Source organism: Dipodomys merriami, unplaced genomic scaffold, assembly GCF_024711535.1.
Source record: "Dipodomys merriami isolate MVZ:Mamm:240054 unplaced genomic scaffold, mDipMer1.0.p SCAF_36, whole genome shotgun sequence".
NCBI lineage: Eukaryota > Metazoa > Chordata > Mammalia > Rodentia > Heteromyidae > Dipodomys > Dipodomys merriami.
Window position 1 is genome coordinate 142,896 of NW_027205159.1, and position 21,520 is coordinate 164,415.

General features: G+C 45.1%; 1 protein-coding gene and 1 long non-coding RNA gene across 7 annotated transcripts in view; both read right to left on the reverse strand.

Annotated features, from left to right (window-relative positions):
- The window catches only part of Fam178b (family with sequence similarity 178 member B), a 112,579-nt gene extending 104,314 nt beyond the window's left edge, over window positions 1-8,265 (reverse strand). For 4 of the 6 annotated variants that reach the window (XM_069988463.1, XM_069988459.1, XM_069988464.1 and 1 more), the window contains exon 1: window positions 6,703-6,924. Coding sequence is in view for 1 of the 6 variants with exons in the window: in XM_069988462.1 (XP_069844563.1) it covers window positions 8,178-8,206 (29 nt within the window). In the remaining 5 variants the exon portion in view is untranslated. Of the gene's footprint in view, window positions 1-6,702; window positions 6,925-8,177 lie in introns of those variants that run through there. The other 2 variants (XM_069988461.1, XM_069988462.1) reach the window with 2 other exon arrangements.
- Window positions 8,266-8,387: 122 nt separating this feature from the next.
- On the reverse strand, window positions 8,388-21,508 carry LOC138804283 (uncharacterized). The gene is made up of 4 exons (XR_011365208.1): window positions 21,282-21,508; window positions 17,028-17,109; window positions 10,097-10,205; window positions 8,388-8,674 (listed from the first exon to the last, which is right to left on the reverse strand). It is a non-coding gene; the product is annotated as an uncharacterized lncRNA (long non-coding RNA).
- Between the last annotated feature and the right edge of the window lie 12 nt (window positions 21,509-21,520).

Sequence of the window (21,520 nt, forward strand, 5' to 3'; positions counted from 1 at the left end):
AATAAATGTACAAAGACACACCCACACATCCAAGAGAACTGACAAACAAATGTTCATATAAGATCTTGAATAGTAATATCCACAAGTTCATTATTATAATAACCAAAAGGAGCCAGGTGGTTCACACCTGTAATCTTAGCTGCTCAAGAGGTTGATAGATGAGGATCATGGTTCTAAACCAACCCCAGCAGGAAAGCCCATGAGACTCTTATCTCCAATTAACTACACAGAAAAAGCTGGGGGTGGGGCTCAAGTGGTAGAGTGCTAGCTTTGAGCAAAAGAAGCTCAGAGACAGGGCTGGGAAGGTGGCTCAGTGGTAGAGCGCTTGCCTTGCATGCCTGAGGACCTGGGTTCGATTCCTCAGCATCACATAAGCAAAATGAAAAAAGCCGGAAGTGGCGCTGTGGCTCAAGTGGTAGAGTGCTAGCCTTGAGCTGAAGAGCTGAGGGACAGCGCCCAGGCCCAGAGTTCAGGCCCCACGACCGGACCCCCCCCCCAAAAAACAAAAAACAAAGAAAGAAGCTCGGAGACAGAGCCTAGGCCCAGAGATTCAAGCCTAGGAATGATAAATAAATAAATAAGTAAATAAATAAATAACCAAAAGGTGGAAAGAGCCCAAATGCCCATCTATTGTTAATAGGATAAATGCAGTATTATCTCTATAATGCAGTTGTGTTCAAAAAGGAACATAAAGGAATGAAATACTGATACATATTACAATACTGAGGAACTTGTGAAAGAACCCAGTCATAAAAGACTACATACTACATGGTTCCACTTAAGAAACATGCAAATCCATTAGTAATATCTGGGGTTAGGCAACAGGAAAGAAACTGAGGTGACAGCTATGGGATGCAAGTGATAAAATGTTCTCAAATTGTAATGCAAGTAGCACAATTCTATGGGTTGTTCATATTAGGGGTGAGAGTGTTAGAGCTATATGGCTCAACAAAATTACCCAGAAAAAGTAAACACAGAGTGAAATTTAGTGTGGTGACATACCCATAGTCATTCTACAATGTAGATATATTTGAAAAATGGCATGCTTACTAAGTAAGTAATTCTTACTTAGTTAAAGGAAGTTATATCAATTATATCAGTTATATTAGCAGTATAACTGCTTGAACACAACAGTTCGATGCCAGCCTGAGTAATGGATATTCCATGTCAAAAATAAAATAAGTAAATAAACATATAAATAAAAATAGCATATATAAAGAAATTAAAATTAAAGAAGTTGGGTTTTCCAAGAAGACAACACATCAATGGGAAGCTAAGAAAGAATTTATCTTCTGAGCCAGAGGAAAGAAGGCATCAAAAAAGCAAAGAATAATAGCAGGGGAAAGGATGAAGAGGGAGAGTGACAGAGGTGGGAAGCTGGGTCAAGGTACATGGTCTGCATGTATGGACATGTCACAAGGAACCCCTCTGGTGCAACTAACATACATGCAAATTTAAAAATAATAACGAGGGGTTGGGAAGTGGCTCAGTGGTAGAGTGCTTACCTTGCATGCATGAGGCCCTAGCTTCGATTCCTCAGCACCACATAAGCAGAAAAAAGTGGGAAATGGTGCTGTGGTAGAGTGCTAGCCTTGAGCTGAAGAGCTGAGGGACAGCACCCAGGCTCAGAGTTCAGGCCCCATGACTGATGATGATAAAAAGTAGAGTGTGGCTCAAGTGGTAGAGCACCAGCCTTGAGTGAAAAAAGTTTTTTTTTTTATACTAAAACCTTCCAGAAAAGTTTCATGTGAGTTATAACACCTTTTGAGGACTTATAGATGACAGAGAGAACTAAAGTCTTGAAAATCTTAAAACACCAAGCAAATCTGGAACATCTGCCAAAGACAAAACTACGAACGAAAGCCAGCAAATGCTTCCATGTGAAGTCTACAGAGATGGTAAAACCAAGAATGAAAAGAAACTTCTGATGCACCCATGAAACCAATTCTATGTAGCAAAAGCTGGGTAAGTAGAGGAGGAGTGAGAGGGAAGAACATGTCTCCTTTTTAGATTCGTTTCTTTTCTGAGCACAAGTGCTCTCTGTGCTCCAACCCTGGCCCCCCCTGCCCCCAACAATTGTAGTACTAAGTTTAGGCAACATAATACCAGCCTTTGTTCCCTCCACTGTGGAGTAGACAGATTCTGCTGTTTCAGTTTTGGTTGCTCCTCATCACCAGGCCCAGCACTGTCTGGCTTTGCAAGTTCAGCAGTTCACTGCTTGGAGGAGTAGGGGAGGAAATCTTAAAAGTGGATCAGAGGAGAAAATGTGTCACAGCTGACTGGAAAGAAAAAAGGATACAATTTCTCATTCTCTCTTCATCCTCATGAGGATGCTTTGTGCATCTTTACCACACTAATGAGATGGTTCTCTTTCTGAGTCATTTAAGGGCACAGATGTCTCTGTGCCCCAGCACCCAGGGCCCAACCTAGAAAGCATTTTCAGGAAATGAGGGGATTGAGGCCATTTGCACATTAATATGCAATGTGCCAAACACTAGGGCTGGGTGCAAATCAAGTTAACTTGAAATTAATACTGCTCAAAACCTGAGGGCATGGCTCAAGCGATAGAGTGCCTGCCTAACAAACTTAAGGACCTGAATTCAAACCCCAGTATTACAAACAAAAAATACAATTCAACTGTTACAGAGTGAACCCATCTGGGTAATCATCTAGCCAAAGGGAAAAAAACTGGCACATTCTTAGCACCTCAAAGCCGACTTGTAGGTCTGGAATGTAGCTTAGTGGCAAAGCGCTTGTCTAGCAAGTGCAAGTCCTGGGTTTGATCACCAGTACCAAAAAAGAAAAAAGACCAAAAAAAGCTGTCTTCATCTCCCTTCCACTCAATACTCCTACCTACTGTACAAAGTTAAGACCTCAACACCATACATTGTTTTCCTATTTTAAAAATACTGCATACTTGCTTACTAAGTTTAAGGCCCTGAGTTCAATCCCAGTACTGGGGGGGGAGGAAACCTATATAAATGGAATCACACAATATAAATTCTTTTGTGTCTGACTTCTTTTGTGCCTGCTTACAAATTGGAACTCTCCTGCATTTTATCTCACTTGGTGAGCTGGCTTTCAAAGCACTTGACTACGGAAGCTGCAGGGCATCAGAATCTCAGACAGCAGACCAAGCTGTCTATGCCAAGTTGGGTGTTTAAACAGGTGAGCAGATCTCTGACCTGGAGGAAGTGAGAAAATGAGTGAGAATCTCCTGGAAACCTAGGGGCAAGTTTATCTTCTGCATGTTTTCAGAGAAGACCTGAACTGGCCTTCAGGATCTGCTAGATTTAATCCCTATTCCTGCTCTCTTACCCTAGCTGACCTTAGCTTCTTCTAGAATTAGATGCTTTAAGCATTCATTTCTTAGCCTGCAGCTAAGACTGCTTGATGGTATATACAGAAGTAGAGACTTTTTGAAGCCACATCTTTCTTCTTTTGGAAGTGAATTCCTAGGCTCCCAGGGAAGACACACCACCAGTGGGCTGACTTTTACTTTTTTATTCTTTGTGGATGACTTTGGGGATATTTTTATGGTAAATGTTTCATGGTCTTCAAAATTTCAGTTTGATGTGGTGGAAGTCCTGATTATCACCACAGATTTTTGAAAAAGAAAAAAAATCAACTGTGGTGTTGGTAGAGTAATTGCAGGTTTCAGAGTTAGAGACTCAAGAAGAAAAGATGACTTGCTATCAGACTGTGTTCTACTGTACTCGAATTCTTCCTCCTCTCCCTCCTCCTATCACACAGGTACAGTATTCTACTGTACCTGACCTCCTCCTCCTCCACCTCCTTCTTCTTTTTTGCCAGTCCTGTGGCTTGAACTCAGGGTCTGGGCACTGTCCCTGAACTTCTTTTGCTCAAGGCTAGCACTCTACCACTTGAGCCACAGCACCACTTCCAGCTTTTTCTGTTTATATGGTATGGAGGAATCGAACCCAGGGCTTCATGCCTACTAGGCAAGCACTCTACCACTAAGCCACATTCCCAGCCCTGATTTCTTTTTTGAATATGCTTATATAAGGAATGTGAGGGAAAGGACCCGTGAAAGCCTAGAAGCACAGGTATCTCGACCTTGAGAGCTTGTTCGGAGGTTCTAACAGGGGAGCACAGCTACTCGTATACCCTTGACCGAAGACCGGTCCTCCTCTATCCGGGATGGTCGTCCTCTTCGACCGAGCGCGCAGCTTCGGGAGGGACGCACATGGAGTGGTGAGGGAGGAAGGGGACACCCGCCTAGCCAGCCAGATCAGCCGAATCAACCCTGGCCATCAATGGGGTGACAGATGTTGCAGCCAGATCGCCCTCACATCCAAGCACAGGTATCTGTATGAAGAATATCTGACTCTGTGGGTCAGAGAAGCGAAGAAACAACTGGCAGATGTGTCTCCTTTCCAGGTAAAGTCAGAATGTCACATAACCTCTGGATGATTAGTACCTTACAGTGAAATACGTTGGAGGCAGGCAAGCCTAGTCCATATGCTTCTGAAGCAGCCAGTCTGAATATATCAGTTAGGTCAGTGAGGGAGTACCCTGGGTGTATTCCATGGTAGAACCCTCCCACTGCTTTTCGTTTTTTCCAAAACAGAGACCTCAACCTTGTTTTACCAGCACTCAGCACAGTGCCTGACATGTAAGAGATGCTAAATAGGAGTTTAATGAGCAGAAATATGTTGAACAAGCTTAGGTAAGTTGTTCTCTTGATCCCCAAGACAACATTTTCATCTCATAAGTTTTGTGTTCTGGATAAAGGTTCTATGCTGCTACTTTGTGAACTACTGGTTTTTCTAGATAACCAGGACCCTCTACCCCACTGGCTTGCCAAATGTGCTTTTGTAGTGTTATCTAGCTTAGGCTGACCTCAAGCTTGCAGTCCTCTCGCCTCAGCTTCTCAAGTGCTAGAAGTACTGGCATGTACCACCTGGCTTGACTCTTCTTTGGTCAAAGCTGAGATGCTGATGATCTTAATGTTGGTGAATTGTGTGCCTAAGACTGACAAAAAGCTGCCAGGTGACAGTGATAGGAAAAACATCATGAATCGTGGGACTCAATCCAAGCTCAGAACAGTAATAAACATGTATCCCAGAGTAAAAAAAAAAAGAAAAAAAAAAGATGGTAATTTGGGTTAGTCAATGTGCTCCATGGGGGTGTATGCTAGGTGTCAGGACCAGAGTACAGGAGGAGACAGAAATCCTCTATAGTCAAACAGAGATAAAAATAACATTAAAATTTACTTTGGGCTGGGCACCAGTGGTTCATACCTGTAATCCTAGCTACTCAGGAGGCTAAAATATGAGGATTATAGTTCAAAGCCAGCCTAGGGAGGAAAGTCCCTGAGATTCTTTCCTCAACCACCAAAAAGTCAGAAGTGGAGCTGTTACTCAAGTAGTAGAGTGCCAGAGTAACAGCCTTGAGCAAAAAAATTTAAGGCACAGTGTCCTGGTCCTGAGTTCAAGCCCCAGCACGCATGTGTGCACATATGCACATGCACACACCTACCCACCCACACCTGACCTCTTTTGTCCATGTCTTTCTCTGTCCTTCCCTCTCCAATGTAGCTCAATTGTGGCTCCCTCTGCCTGGTTAATGTCTCTCCATATCATGCAAAGCCAAGACCACAACCCTTACTATATAGCTTCCTTCTCCAAGCCTCTGACTCTCCATCACTGTGCCACAGTGCAGTTTTAACATGCCACTTCACCTTTTTGCTCTATTTTCTCGGCTAGGAAAAAAAAATGAAACAATCTGTTTTGAAGTGTGTATCTTATAGGGTCAAATAATTACAAAATCCAAAATGCACTGAGCCTTGATGTCAAAAGAGCCAAGATTAATTCACAATATAATAGCTGCCCTGTTTCTGTGAATACAGATGCCTTATTCCTAACACCATGTTTTGTATCTGTTCCTTTAAACAAGTATTTAATAGCTGAGGAATGCTTCTGAGGGCAGTGGCTCTGGTCAGGTAGAACTCGATTGAATTTGAAAGATAAAAAGATAGGAGTTCTACTCTCAAAGAAAAACAGTCTCCAGTGTCATAAACCCTACATCAAACAGAGCAGGGATAGAAACAAAAACTCTGGAAAGAAAAACAACAGCTAGGTGCCAGTAGTTCATGCGTATAATCCTTGGTACTCAGAAGGCTGAGATCTGAGAATCTTGGTTTGAAGCCAGGCTAGGCCTATCTCTCCAATTAATCGGGGGTGGGGGGGTGGCGGGGAGCCAGAGGTGGAACTGTGGTTCAAGTGATAGAGCCTTAAATGAAAATGCTAAAGGACAGTGCCCAGGCTCTGAGTTCAAGCCCAGGACCAGCAAGATGGCTAGAGAGGGAGAGGAGACAGAGAAAGAGAAAGAGGGCGAACTAACCTTTATGTCCTTGAGAACATTAAGAAATAAAAATAAAACAGGCCACGTCCATCAAAATATAAACCACTTCTCCAATTACCTTGGTGTCAGTTCCACAACAAGCCTGGTCTTGGTGGATGGCAAGAAGGGCTCAGCTCTCTTGGTATGGGGTACCCCTGTGCCCAGAATACTGTCTGTCTCAGAGAAAACCACCCTCTCCATCCCCACTTTGGACGAAGGAATCCATGGACACCTAAAACAAGACTCAGGCAGTTGTAGTGTTGATACAGACCAGGCTTGAGGCAGACATGTGCCCACCACAGGCCTTGAGAGGTTCCTCAGCCCAGGTTTTCTCACCTGTAATGCTGAGCTGTGGTCCCAGGCGGCCCCTGGAAGCGCAGGGGGCAGGAGGGTCAAGAAGGACGGCCCCAAGATCCCCCCTCCAACCCTTGAGGAGGGGGCAGTGGCTGAGGACAAGAAGGTGGTGCAGACTGCCCAGATGGGGGGCACAGGACAGCAGAGAGGAGGGTTTCTCTCTCCCAGGCTGCTAGGCCCCACGAGTCCCCAACGTTGCACCTAGTGGCCAGGGCACGGAGTCCAGTTGCTACACGCGCACTGACGCAGCGTCACCTCATGCTGCGTCCGCGTGCAGCGACGCGCCCGCCACGCTGCAAGGCGCACTAGCGGCCCCTGGAGGCCAGGCCTACAGTACAGAGCTTAATTTCCCGACGGCCCCTTCCCCACCCCCCATCTATAAGGATCAAGTCATTTAAATACTCACCTAGGACAACGACTTCATTTCACAGATAAAGACCACTTTTGACAAGGGCATGAAGACAGAGATTCAGTGGTTTAGCTATTCCGATCTTGACAAATTTGAGACCCTACATTCATGCATATGAGAGCATCTGTTTTAACACCTCCCGGGGACTAACACTGGCCACGTTTTGCTTTGAGACCAGATCTCCCCTGAGTATGTGTGCAGAAGCCACCTCTGTATGCATGAGGTTTAGGGGATGTTGGCCCTTGATTCACTCCACAAATTCTAGTTGAGCCTGGGCACTGTAACTAACATTGAACTAAGCCATTTAAACAAATTATTTCACTTGAGCTTCAGCCAGCTCTATAATGAATGAAAATCTGTGCCCTACACTTCTGAGTAGCTGGTGTGTTTAATTAGACATTGTGAATAGCTAATGAAGGATCTGCCTGGGTGGTTCTTCAGGTAGAAGGACAGCTGAACTGAGCTGAGGTTTGCCAGGTTGTGGTTGGGAATATAGCAAAGCCAATCCCCTGAGGAAGCCCCTCTTTGGAGCCAGGATAGGAGTGGAAACACCCTAGTGTGTTGTTGGCATCCTCCCAATTACTGCTTGTTTTTCACTTCTTTTGATGAATTGTTCTAGCAGTCCAGACAAGTTAATTATCTGATTCCTGTAAGGTCTGCACAGGGACACCTCCCAACCTCTTGGCTAAGTTTCTGCCCAGTACCTGTTACCTAGGTAACTGGCAGACTTGGAAGCAGTCACCTTCCCCCTCCTGCTAGGTCACATCCTGGGCCACTTCTGGTCACTCACCTCCCATCTGACCTTAGGAGGGTCCCAGACCCTGAGGTCATTTCCAGATCCAGTGTGGCCATACCTTTCTCCCCACCTGGCCATACCTCTTCCTGTCCCTGGCCTAGATAAGTCCTGGCCTAGGGGTGGTTCACCCCCCTTTTCCTTTTCAGCCATGCTTCTCCACAATGCTTGACAGGGGCAGCAGTTCGGTAAATAAACTTCTTTTCCTGCCTGAATAGCACGTGTTCTCTTCATCGGCTACCTAATGAAACCTACCTATTATACCTTACAATTTCCAGTGTCATGAAGTAAATTTTAGACGTTGACAGTGTCTTCTTGGTACTTCTTATGTTCTTTGGAGAACTCCTGCCATTTAAAATGTTTAGGCAGGTCCAGTTTAATGAACATCATCTGAAAGTTTAATATAAAGAGACAAAGCCAATTACAGGCAAAAATGAGACTAACTCATATAAGAATAAGCCTTTACAGTGTATACATTACTTGTGGAAATGTGACCTCAATTGATCTTTCCAGCAGGCTATAGGGAACTAGTCTTAGAATCGCTTTTCATGGGAAGAAACTGAGGCTTGGAGGCCAATTGTCCAACTCAGGGTCAAAACCTGCTTTAGGAGAGTGGACACAAGCCCAGAGCTTTTATTGCCACTGATCTGTCTTCCTTCATGTCTTCTAAAGTTTTCCTTTTACTTTAAGGATCTGCTGCTCTTCCTTTAGGCTCCCATTCCTTTAGGTCCTTTGCCTTCCAATCAGGGGATCTAGGAAGGAGCACAAAGATTAGGCAAATGGGGATGCTTCAAGGAGTTTACAACTCCAGTAGGTCTGCCTTAAAAAGGACTCCTTATACCCTCTTCTTCTGTCTTGACTCAGGCCTTGTTCTGGGGAACCATATGGTATGTGTGCTCACTTCTGATGTGTTCATCTCAACCCATGGCATAAGCCTGTATCCTTAGCTACTTGGGAGGCCCAACATAACAAAACGTTATATTGAAATAAGGATACTGGCCAGGTGTTGGTGGCTCATGCCTATAATCCTAACTACTCAGGAGGATCTGAGGGTCTGAGGATCACAGTTCAAAGCCAGCCTGGGCAGGAAAGTCCATGAGACTCTTATCTCCAATTACTCACCAGAAAACAGGAAGTGGCACTGTGGCTCAGGTGGTAGAGTGCTTGCCTTGAGCTGAAGAGCTGAGGAACAGCACCCAGGCCCAGAGTTCAAGCCCCATGACCGACAAAGGAAAAAAAAGAAAGAAAGAAAGAAAGAAAGAAGGATGCTAGAGCTAAGTAATGCCATCTTAGCATCTTAATAAAAGTTAATAGAAAGCCGGGTGTCTGTGGCTCACGCCTATAATCCTAGCTACTCAGGAGGGTGAGATCTGAGGATCGTGGTTCAAAGCCAGCCCAGGCAGGAAAGTCCATGAGACTCTTATCTCCAATAAACCACTAGAAAACTGGGAGTGGCGCTGTGGCTCAAGTGGTAGAGCACTTGCCTTGAGCTGAAGAGCTGAGGGATAGTGCACAAGCCCAGAGTTCAAGCCCCATGACCGACAAAAATAAATAAATAAATAAATAAAAATAAAAGTTAATAGAAGATGGAGACTTTCTGAAAACTCCAGAGTTTATAGAGAATATTCTTTGGATTGCAAATATGTCCTGAGTTGTAGAGCTCCAGGAAACTTACGCTCTCTCTAGATAATTGGGATCCTGATTGCCCCTTATTGTTCCCCTAGATAGGCTGCTCTGCCGATGTATAACACTTTTCTTAGAGAGAAGTATCCACATCTAGCTTGCTTTATTTTATGTTCAACAGTTTTGTTAAGGTTATTAAGGCTTGGTCCCACCTCAAGCCTGTGGTTTTTGTCTTTAAAAGCTATGGGCTAACTCTGTTCTGGGCTTCAGGTCTTTGGGACAGGAGTCTACCATGCAGATGCCGGCTTCCCGATAAAGACTCTCAATCTCAGTATCTCACTCATCGAATTCCTGTACAACACTTTGGAGGCCCCAATGAGATCCCAGTGCCAAGGAGGGCATCTGGGTTCCTTGAAGCCACTGGCGGATGGCCTTAGAGAGCCTGCTGCCAACAGATGGAAACCCCCACAGGGCAGGTGCCCCCTGAGACATTCCAGGGTCCTGTGGTCTTTCTGCTGCACTGACAGCTATCTCACAGATGCTGGACTTACCATCCAAAAATCTTTGTGCGGTCATTCAGATATCTTCCAGAAGTAAGTCTCTGTTTCTCTGTCCTGTTTTCTATTTGTATGTTTTTCTGTGTTCTGGGGATTGATCCACCTGCAAATTGAAGAGGTAAGGGGAGCCTGTTAGGTGTACCCAGGAAAAATGCTCCTTCCTCTAAGGTCTGCCTGGGGACATGCAGGCCCCTGTACAGATGCCTCCCTAGCTCTTGGCTAAGTTTCCACCCAGTATCTGCATTACCTAAGTAACTGGCACACCTGGAAGCAGTCCCCCCCCCCCCCCCCCCCCGCCCCACTAGGTCACATCCTGGGCTGCCCTTGATTATTCCTCCCATCTGACCATAGGAGAACTCAGGCCCAGAGGTCACCTCTGGATCCAGTGTGGCCACACCGTTCTCCCATCTGGCCATACCTCTTCCTGTCCCTGGCCTATCTCCTCTAGGAAGGTAACTTCCCTTGTCTTCCAGTGCAATCTATCCTTCTCTCTGTCTTTCCTTGAGAACACCCACACTGTTAGAGGGTGCCCCTTCCTTTCTGCTTGTCTGCTTGTCTGCTTATTCAATGAAGCTCCACCAAGTTTTCTTACCATGATGACTCGTTCAAAAATTGGCCGTTTTGAGTTTGCCATCTTGGCCACATGGTGGGTTAAGGGTTTGCCTTTATCTGCCCCTCACCCTTCCACCAAGCTTACTACTTTTCCACCCATTTATTCTAATGTGCCTTGCTAACGAGTTGCTGCCTCTTTTCACAGGCCCTGGAAACTGAGGCCTGATCATCTAATGTGCTTTGTTAGCAAAGATGTCTAAACATATTGTAAAAAGTTTTGGGTTTTGCTTTTTTTGTTTGGTGTTACCTATTATAGCACTGACCACATGGTTCTAAAATACTGGGAAAAATAATGTCACCTTATGGCTGGAATTCCAAGTCTATGGCTCTTCTTCTTCTTCTTTTGTTAGTCATGTGGCCTGAACTCTGGGCCTGGGCGCTGTCCCTCAGCACTTCAGCTCAATGCTAGCACTCTAACACTTGAGCCACAGCATCACTTCCTGTTTTGTGGTAGTTTATTGGAGATAAGAGTCTTATGAATTTTGCTGCCTGGGCTGCCTTTGAGCCTCAGTCCTCAAATCTCAGCCTTCTGGGTAGCTAGGATTATAGGTGTGAGCCACTGGCACCCAGCTCTGTAATTCATTTTTGTGTGCTGTAAAACTTAATGTGCACAGTGTGTTTGTGTATGTATGTGTGTATGTGCCTGTACCTATGTGTTTATGTCAGTGACTGTGTAAACTTAGCCAAGAGGTAGGGAGGTATCTGTACGGGGCCTGCATAGCCCGGGGCAGACTTTACACTTCCCTACTGTTTTTCCTGGGTACATATGTGGCACCTTCCCAATAATTCCCCTGCCCAGCACTCATAACACAGGTAACTGGCATGCCTGGGGGCAGTTACCTCCACTTTCTCTGTAGTTGAAAGGACATCACATCCATCCCCTGGACTGTCGGGTCACACCTCCTTTGGACCATGGGAGGTTCCCAGATGCTGAGGTCATAGCTGCATCCACTCTGGCCACTCCTCCTCCTACTCTCTTCCTATATTAACCCCAATCCCACCAGAAGTAGTTTTGTTTTTTCCTTCTGTGCTCCTTCTTCCCTTCCCTTCCTCTCTCCGCATGCCTCCATCTTGTGTGGGCTGGCAGTATACTCTCCCCCCAATAAACTCTTTTCTGCCTGAATCATGTGGCAGTTTCCTTTCAGCAAACCTTACATCTGGTGCTGAAAATCTGGGAAGGGGCAGAGTCAGGAGTTTCCAGATCCCCTCCTCTTCTCTTTCCGAGGCCCAATTTACCTCCTTGACTGCCCCTCCTCAGACCAAACTACTGAAAGCCAGAGGAACCCCACTTCTGACTTCTTGCCTTTACCACTGCTGACTATGCATCCACCATACTGTCTCCTCTCTACATCTGGTGAGTGACTATGACTTCCTTCTTCTCTATGTCTGGTGAGTGTCTACGAGCCCTCTGCTGTCTCTCCAGACATGGCACCATGCCAGAGGGCTCTTATGCCTCCTTGGCTGGTCACTTCCTGATTTGGGGATGCCTGAAATGGGAATCTGACCCTCATTCTAAAAGAAACTTGGGTGGACAGGGATGCCTTCCATTGTAACCTATTAACAGTCAGCAGACTCAGCCGGGCGCTGGTGGCTCACGCCTGTAATCCTAGCTACTCAGGAGGCTGAGATCTGAGGATCGTGGTTCAAAGCCAGCCCGGGCAGGAAAGACCGTGAGACTCCTATCTCCAATAAACCACCAGAAAATCAGAAGTGGCGCTGTAGCTCAAGTGGTAGAGTGCTCGCCTTGAGCTGAAGAGCTGAAGGACAGTGCCCAGGCCCAGAGTTCAAGCCCCACGACCGACAAAAAAAACCAAAAAAACAAAATAACAGTCAGCAGACTCTTCTACATTCTACGAGGCTCCTCCCTTTCTACACCCTATGTGATGTCTCCCTTCTGTGTCCTTCAGGACTCCTCCTCCTTTCATCCTTTGGAACTTCACCCTTCCACATCCTCCAGGACTCCTCCCCCTCCATGTCCTCATTAGACTTCCTGCCTGCATTTCTGGGATACTCTCTTAGACTGTCTTCTTTGCTCTTTAGATATTCTCCTACTCAAGCCAAAATGCTTCAATAGCCCAACCCTCTAGGTTCCCTCACAAAGGTTAGCCATTCTAGGCTTGAAACCAGATATAAAATCAAAAGAAACTTGTCTGCCCCAAAATTTGGCCTCTTATCAATTGGATGATCACAAAATTTAAAAACTTAACTGCTTCAAAATTTGGCCTTAGTACCAATTGATAACAGCACTTTTGACCCCACAATATTATTGCAAGATTTGAACAATTTCTTCCAAGGAAATGGTAAATGGTCAGACTTTCCATACATTACAATTTTCTTTGTTCTCCTGTCTCTCTAAGCAAACTCACTCTGTTGACCTTCACCTCTGCCTCCCAGCCATCTCCTCTAGAAAGGCAGTTTTTCTTGTAGTTCAATCTCTCCTCTCTTTCTCTCTCTCTCTCTTTCTCCCTCCCTCTCTCTCTCTGGGCTGGAGATCATTTAAAACTCTCTCTCTTTTCTCAAGAGCACCTACACTCTGTTAGAGTGTCTCCTTCTTTTCTGTTTGTCTGCCCATCTGCTTGCTTACTCAATAAGGCTCTGCCAAATTTTCTTACCATCATGACTTGTTCAGAAGTTTGCCATTTTGGCCACATGATGGGTTAAGGGTTTAGCCTCACTGGACCCTGACCCTTCCACCAAGCTTACCACTCCTCTACTCATTTAGAAGGCATTCAATGGTCAATTAGATGCTAATGTGTCTTGCTAACAAAGTTGCTGTTATCTCTTCACAGGCCTTGGAAATGGAGGACTGTCCTTCTAATGTGCTTTGTTAGCAAAGATGTTTAAACATAATTCTGTTCTTGGCTATCTAGATCTTGGTTATCCTACAAGAAATTCTGTTTGTTGTTGGAAAAAATTTTGTGTTTTGAGTTTTGCCTTGTATTTTGTTTGGTGTTGTCTGTTTTTTCTAGCATTGACCATGTGATTCTATCATGCAATGGGCAAAAATATCTTTTGCCACTGGAATTCCAGAAAATTTATGGCTGGTTTTCATTTTTTTTTTTTTTTAAACCTGTGTGCTTTAGTATTGGGTCATGACCACTCAAGCTCACGGTGACCCTACCCCTTGACCTGACCCTACTTAATTCCAGACCAGCTAAGACATGATTACACCATGCTTCATGTCCTGTGTCCTGTACCCTGTGTCCTAGCTCTTTCCTGGTCACCAGTGAATCCCACTTCAGCTTTCTATTGGAGCTCTGGCTCCTCTCTGGCTCTCATGGCTGTTTTCCGACAGTGCTAAGTGTACTGGTGGGGCTACAGCTCTTTGCAACGAGTCCACCTGCATATGCTGGCCTTCTAATAAAGACTCCCAATTGGACCTCTCAACAGGTGGCTTGTCTGTTTCTCACTGCTGGGACACTTACAACATGTAGCTGAAGCTGGCCTTGAACTCACAGTCCTCTTCCCTAAGCTTCCAAAGTACTGGGATTACACCACCAGACCTGGCTTTTTTGAATAGGAATCATAGTGATAGGCTGACTTTAGGCAAATTGGCCTTATTCTTTCCCAGTTTATCTCACACAAGGGGTTGCTTATTGTTCCAAATGTCAGCTTGGTGAAGTGACACTTTCAGTTATTTTATTCTTGCGCATTCTCCCTTTCATGTAATTATCATTTATTAGCATATAGTATGTGAAGGATTGATTTACCCCCACCACATTACCTCAGGTACATATAGGTGTCAGGCAAAATAACATGTGTGTATAGATGCGCTTGACTGCAGGTGTGAGATTCCCTAGGCCTGACCGCTAGTTCCTGCCACCTTGGATGGAACACTCCATTGTGAGCCTGGCCAGAAAACCCCTCTCACCAGATCTAAAGGTTATTTGATTTTAAAGCCAATTTTCCTTGTCTAAAATTCTATATAAGCCAGCTTCTACCCCGCCTCCAAGCACAACCTTCATTCCCTGGTTGTATCCCTTGTTGTATTACCTTAATAAACAGTCCTAGTCTGTTGAAGATCAAGTCTGGCCTATTCCTTTCCATTTTTCCTAACAGTATATATTTTAAGTTGGGCATGGTGGAACACACTTATAATCCCGGTTTTGGGGTGGCTGAAACAAGGGAAGAAGAACCTAGGAAATTCACAGCAACAACCTTTACTTGACCAGGCATGTTAAGGAATTTTCTTTTCTGTCTTAACTCTATAAGGAAAGGAACCTTGAAGCCAAACTTTTTGTTCTCTCTGCTTTCTTCAGCCCTTGTTTATAAAGTCAGCTTCCTCTGCTCAGCTTTAAGTAGGGATACTGAATCTAACCAGCACCATCTCGGCCATGTGGTGGATGATAGGGAATTGGGTTTAACTGGCACCATATTGTCTTTATGGTGGAGGTGGGCAAGTCCCACCTCCCAGGTGATAGGTGTGCCTGAAATTCCTGGAGGCAGGGACAGGGACTTGGACAATAGGCTACTGGACCTGCTGGTATTGGGCTGTGAACTCTCAAGCTCCTGATCCTATTTAGGCCTGGACCAGCTAGGGGCCATGCCTCCTGTCTCTGTGTCTCCTGGTGCTCCTCCCAGTCAACATGACATCCCACTTTATCTCTACATTAGAGCTGATCTGGTTTGTTGGTATTGTTTTTCTGCCTTTTCTTTCCTCTCTGACTTTCATGGCTTCGGTTTTCTGGCAATGTTAAAGTGTATTTGCTGGGCTGCAGGTCTTGTGACAAAAGTCGACTTCCTACAGTGGCTGGCCTTCTAAAAAGACTCCCAATTTGACCTCTCAAAATGTGGCTTCTTTGTATCTTGCTGACTGGATTCACCTTACAACAATCTCATTTTATTTTATGCACTGAACTGCTGCCCAATGCTACAGAGAAAAGCCAGTTAAGATCTTTAAAATAGATGTGTTGTCAGAGAGGTTTAATAAGGTGCCCAGTTGCAGTCTTCCATATTTTTTTATTGACTGCTTCCAGAAAAGTTACTTGCTGGGAAATATTGCTGAAGAAGCAATAGATTATGAGAAAAGCTGGGAAGGGGACCTGCTGTGTCAGGCAAGTGCACCCAACTCAGTTTGAAGCATGCCAGTGACATAGTTAAACCACAGAAGCAGGGGATTGTCCGAGACCAAGATCAATGCTGGCCAGTCCTTGTTTTCCTTCCCTTTTCTCTCCAACAGCTATGCCGAGCCCCACCCCCACCCCCTTTTCTCTCTGTTCTCTTTGCCAGGTGGGCTGTCCTCCACTCCCAAATCAAGGGACTTCTAGGTCCTCTGGTTGTCAGCTGGGTTTGCTGGCAGGGATTGGAGGAGGGGCACCTGTGCACCCTGGCTGCCTTAGCACAGCCCCCACCAGCGCCAATCCTACCATGTACATAGGTTGGTCAATGTATCCCACCATCCCTTGTAAGTTCCTCCTGCCATAAACAGCCCTCACCTCTTCCACGTGCTTTGGTGAGATGCTGATTTAGGAAGCTGGGACTCATGGCATCCCCATCATGGGTAATAGGAGGAAGGAGGGAGAGGAGGAAGTAGTAGGGTGTAGAGGAGATAGGGGAGCAGGATTCCCCAGGTGAGTATTTGGGGATCATGACCACTGTTTAGAGAGGATGAAGGAGTTTACTGCTGGCGATGTGAAGCAGGCTAGCACCAGAAAAAAGTTCAGATCCTGAGAGGGGAGACCTTGGTTTTAATACAAACTGGTTATACACAAAATAGGCATTAATCAGATATAAAAGGTCAGGTGGGCTGACATTGACTCCTTACCAGATGGGCAATTCCTTTCTAGTTGTGCAGAAATCATGACATCTGGCTACAACCCCTTCTGTATTGTTAGTTAAAGATGGCTTGTGGGCTTTCCTCTATCAATTCAGATAGCTCCACCTAGTCTGCCCCCAACCCATATACTAGGAGCAGTCCCACCTGGCCACATACTGGCAAAATGGCCCTTGTTGGGAACATAATTACTAGGGAGGGGTAACTATATTTACTTCATACCCAGAAAGAGTGTGGGGGATTCAGTGGATTAAAAAAAAAAAGTCATGGGTTTGGGGAGGTACCATGACTGTTACCCCATTTCACCAAAATAAGATGTCTGCCTCATCTAACTTACATCCGGACCCCATGCTGATGGGGTGACCCATTATGGATTTGTACCATCTGCTTAAAAGTAGTTCTTCACTTGAAAAGGTCCAGGCTCCCAACAAACTTTTTGTCTAGTCTTCTTCAGGCCTCCCAAGGAGGCCCTGAGGTCGAGGCTACCCTGGGCTGATGCTGGAGATCAGCAGGCTTATGTGCAGTGGCATTCTACCTCACCTGACTACTATATGAAAAGTGTCCAGCATACATTTTCCATAGTTCTCAGGGCTTCTGGGACCACTGGAGCTCAAAGCTGTTCCTGAGGAAACAGAAATGTAGATTAAGACCCTTTTTTTCAGGTGCTTAGTGGCTATCTCCTATAATCCTAAGGGGCTGAGATCTGAGAATTTTGGTTGAAAGCCAACCTGAGCAGACAAATCCATGAGACTCTTATGTTGAGTTAACCAGCAACCCCCACCAACCAAAAACCAGAACTAGAGGTGTGGTTCAGGTGGTAGAGAACCAACTGTGGTTGGGAAAGTTGAGCAAGAGTCAAAGGGTATGAGTTCAGCCTCCAGTACTGGTATTAAAAGAAAAAAAAAAAAAGACCCTTTTCTGATTTCATTATTTTAAGCTTTGTGGAATCTGCTTCATAGCCTGCTATTTGCAATAATAGATTCAAGGCAGCAACTATGTTTTACTTGCTTTTGAAAACTGATCAGTCTTGGTCTATGGGAAGGTCTTTATATAATCTCCATAATATTCAATAAAAATCAGCCCCATAACAGACCAAAAAAAGAGAGAGAGAGAGATAGTGCAAGTCATGAGCAAAATAGCCAAAGCCTGGCATTGGTAGCTTACACTTATAATTCTAGCTACTGGGGAGGGTGAGATCTGAGGATCATAGTTCAAAGCCAGCTCCAGGCAGGAAAGTCCTGAGACTCTTATCTCCAATTAATCACAGAAAAAAGCTCAAAGTAGTGCTGTGGCTCAAATGGTAATGCTATTCTTGAGCAAAAAGGAGTTCGGGGCAGCACCCAAACCCACAATTCAAGGCCCAGGACAGGTAAAAAAATTAAAAATTATGTTTAACACACACACACTCATAGTTCCTATTCTCCAGAAACAAAAGCTCTGGACTATAAGGCTGTATGACTTGCAGATGTGCACTGAAGCAGAAACAAACAAAAAACTAGAAATCTGCTCTGGTGTGGTGGTTCAACCTGTAATCTTAGCACTCTGGAGGCTAAAGAAGGTGTTTGAGGCCAGCCTGGGCTTTATCACAAGTTTGCCTCAAAAGCAAAAAACAGGGCTGGAGTCTTGGCTTAAGTGGTACAGCACCTGGCTAGCAAGTGTGAAGCCTTGAGTTCAAACCACTAGTATCATAAAACAAAACCTAGAAATCTGAATATTTATTAAAGGGGAATGACTGGATACATCAATAGTGGGGAATATTATGCAGCAAGCATATAATAAATTAGATCTTTATGGATTTGTTTTGTTTTCCAGTACTGGAGTTTGAGCTCAGGGCCTGTGTGCTACCCCTTCGCTTTTCTGTTCAGTTAGTGCTCTACCACTGGAGCCACAGTTCCACTTCCAGTTTTTGTGGTGGTTAATTGAAGATGTGTCTCACATACTTCCATGCCCAAGATGGCTTCAAACCTAGTTCCTTAGACTCCAGACTCCTGACTAGCTAGAATTATAGGCATGAGCCTCTACCACCTGGCCTGACCAATAGGGTTTTTTTTTTTTTTTTAATTATAAAGGTGATGTAGAGGTTAGTTACCTAAATCAGGTAAAGAGTTCTTTTCTGATCAATAGGTTTTTTTGTTTGTTTGTTTTTGTTTTTGTCAGTTGTGAGGCTTGAACTTGGTCTGGGCGCTATCCCTCAGCTCTTCAGCTCAAGGCGAGCACTCTACTGCTTGAGCCACTGCACCACTTCCAGTTTTTTTAGTTATTTATTGGAGATAAGAGTCTCATGGACTTTCCTTCCCGGGCTGGCCTTGAACCGTGATCCTCAGATCTCAGCCTCCTGAGTAGCTAGGATTACAGGCGTGAGCCACCGGCACCCGGCTTCAATAGGCTTTACTATGGAGGGATGCGCACAAAATATTTTGTTAACTGAAAAAAAAAAAGCAACCTACAGTAGCTTGCATTTCATTTTATTTTTGTCAGTCCTGGGGCTTGAACTCTGGGCCTGGTCTCTTCAGCTCAAGGTGAGTACTCTACCACTTGAGCCACAGCACCATTTCCAGTTTTCTGGTGGTTAATTGGAGATAAAGAGTCCCACGGTTCTGAATACACAGATAAAATGTTTTTATTCCTAAAAAAAAAAAAAAAAAAAAAAAAAGAGTCCCACGGGCTTTCCTGCCTGGCCTGGCTTTGAACCTCGTTCCTCAGATTTCAGTTTCCTGAGTAACTAGGATTACAGGTGTTAGTCACCCGCACCTGGCTTCATTTTATTTTTATTTGCCTGGTCCTGGGGCTTGAATTCTGGCCCTGGACGCTGTCCCTGAACTCTGCACAAGGTGAGCACTCTACCACTTGAGCCTCAGTACCACTTCTAGCTTTTTCTGAGTAGTTTATTGCATAAAAGTCTCATACTTTCCTGAGGTTGAGGATTTCCTTCTGCCTCCTATGGTACATCTGCAGAAAGATGGTCTTCCTCCGCCTGTTCTGTGGTCTTCCTTCACTTGCTTCACAAGGTCTTTGGATGGTAAATATTATTATTTCTTTTTCAAAAAAGTAAATTCCTTGTACTGACCGGTATAGATCCAGGGGTTTTCCTTTCTTCCCTCCTCACTTAGAATTATTGTCCCCAGTAGATGGAGTCCTCTATACTCCTTGAAAGGATCCAGAGTACTTTTCTCCTTTTCCAAAAGGGAAGTGCCTCTGAGGTTGTTTTGCCCCCAAGAGACATGGCAAATACTGGGTGAATACTAATAGCAAAGCAGCTAAATCCTATAATCCATACAGGACAATCTCACCTTCTCCCCATGCAGAGAACTTCCATAACCACATGTTAATTGTGCTGAGGTTGAAAAACTGGCTTAGAGAAAGGGAAAAAAGAACTACAACTAAATCTTTTCCTTATGACTTACTGAAATATGTATTTATTTTCACAGTTAAATATTATAAAGTAAAATATTCTCAATAAAGTTTTATTGTTTTGGCAGAGACAATGATGAAACAAAAGGAGGTAGATTGTTCCTGCTGCCTCACCATATAATATAACCATCCATTCCAGGCTATACAGTGGGAAATTAAGTTGAGGCTTGTTTCTCACTCATATAGATTTCCCTAATAATGGAGGAGGTCCCTGGGAACTGGCCTATCTAAGTCTATTACATCCCTTTCTGCCTCTCAATCTCTTCCCTCAGCCTTCTCCCACAATCACCTTAGAACTTTAGGAAGGACAGGATTAACAGATAAACATCTGTGGTTGACCTTTAAAAATACAATGCTTTCTTCTTCCTAGGGTATAACCTACCTAGGACAGATAGGGACAACTGGAATGGCAGTCCTTTTCAATTTGCCTCAACTGACTTCTTTGTGCCTGCAATCCTAGCTACTCAGGCTGAGATAGGAGGATCAAGATTCAAAGTCAGCCTAGGCAATAACGTCTGAGGCTCTTATCTTCAATTAACCACCAAAAACCAAAAAGTGGAACTGTGGCTCAAGTGGTAGAGCACCAGCAGTGAACAAATAAAGCTACAGAACAGCACCCAGGCCCTGAGTTCAAGTCCCAGTGCTACCAGCATAAACAGACAAATAATCTCTTTGGTCAGAGGCAGCTTGGGCCTATATATGCTCTCTAAGAAATAAATTTACTAAAAATTACTTGATGCTATTATAGACCAGGGCTCAGAAAGGCAATGTGAAAATTCAAGCATTAAAGTACAACTGAAGGGATTTTCCACCTGGTAAGGAAAAGGCTAAACTGCATGTGGCTAAATTGTTTTAGGGATCTACTGACAATATGAACAAAGAGACAGGGCCCAGGGAAGGGGCCAAGTTTTGCACACTTGTAAGCCAAAGGGAGCTACAGCCGATATCTACTGCTTTACAGAGGACTCTTTGGTCAGTTCTGACTCTGCTTTCCATAATCAACTATCCTTCCTTCTCCTCCCCCTCCCCCTCTCTACCCTCGGCTAATCGCCTCATGCAGTGGACCATCCCTTCTATACACATCCCTGAAGCCAATGAACACCTCGTCAATGTACATCCCCAAAGGCCGTGGACACCCCATCAACAAACATCTCCGCAGGCTTTAATTTGCAAGGGTCCGGGCCCAGCCCCTGAAGGCTCAGCCCGGGCCGGCCACATCCCACGGAACACCTGCGGGAGGTCCTGGGGTCCCAGCTCCAGTTAAGGTGGGCCAGACCCCAATTTCCCATCCTAACCACCAACACAGTGGTCTTCCGGAGCTCACTCCAGGTCTGTATTATTTGCGGCCCAGCTAAGTGTCCAGACGGAGATCTTTCTGTTTACCGGGCTCGACTGCCAGGTCAAACCGAAGGCAATCACAACGTTGTTGGGACGGAGCGGCCGAAAGCGCTTCACCACGATTCATCTAGCAGATGGCTAGCCAGCGGGGGACAGGCAAAAACCAGGCAGGAGCCAAACACCAAACCCGGCGCAGACACCTGAACTGCCAGGCTCCCCCGAAGTAGGAAACGGAAACCCACTGAGGGCGACACAGGCCCGCCCCCGGAAGTCCCGCCCAGCTC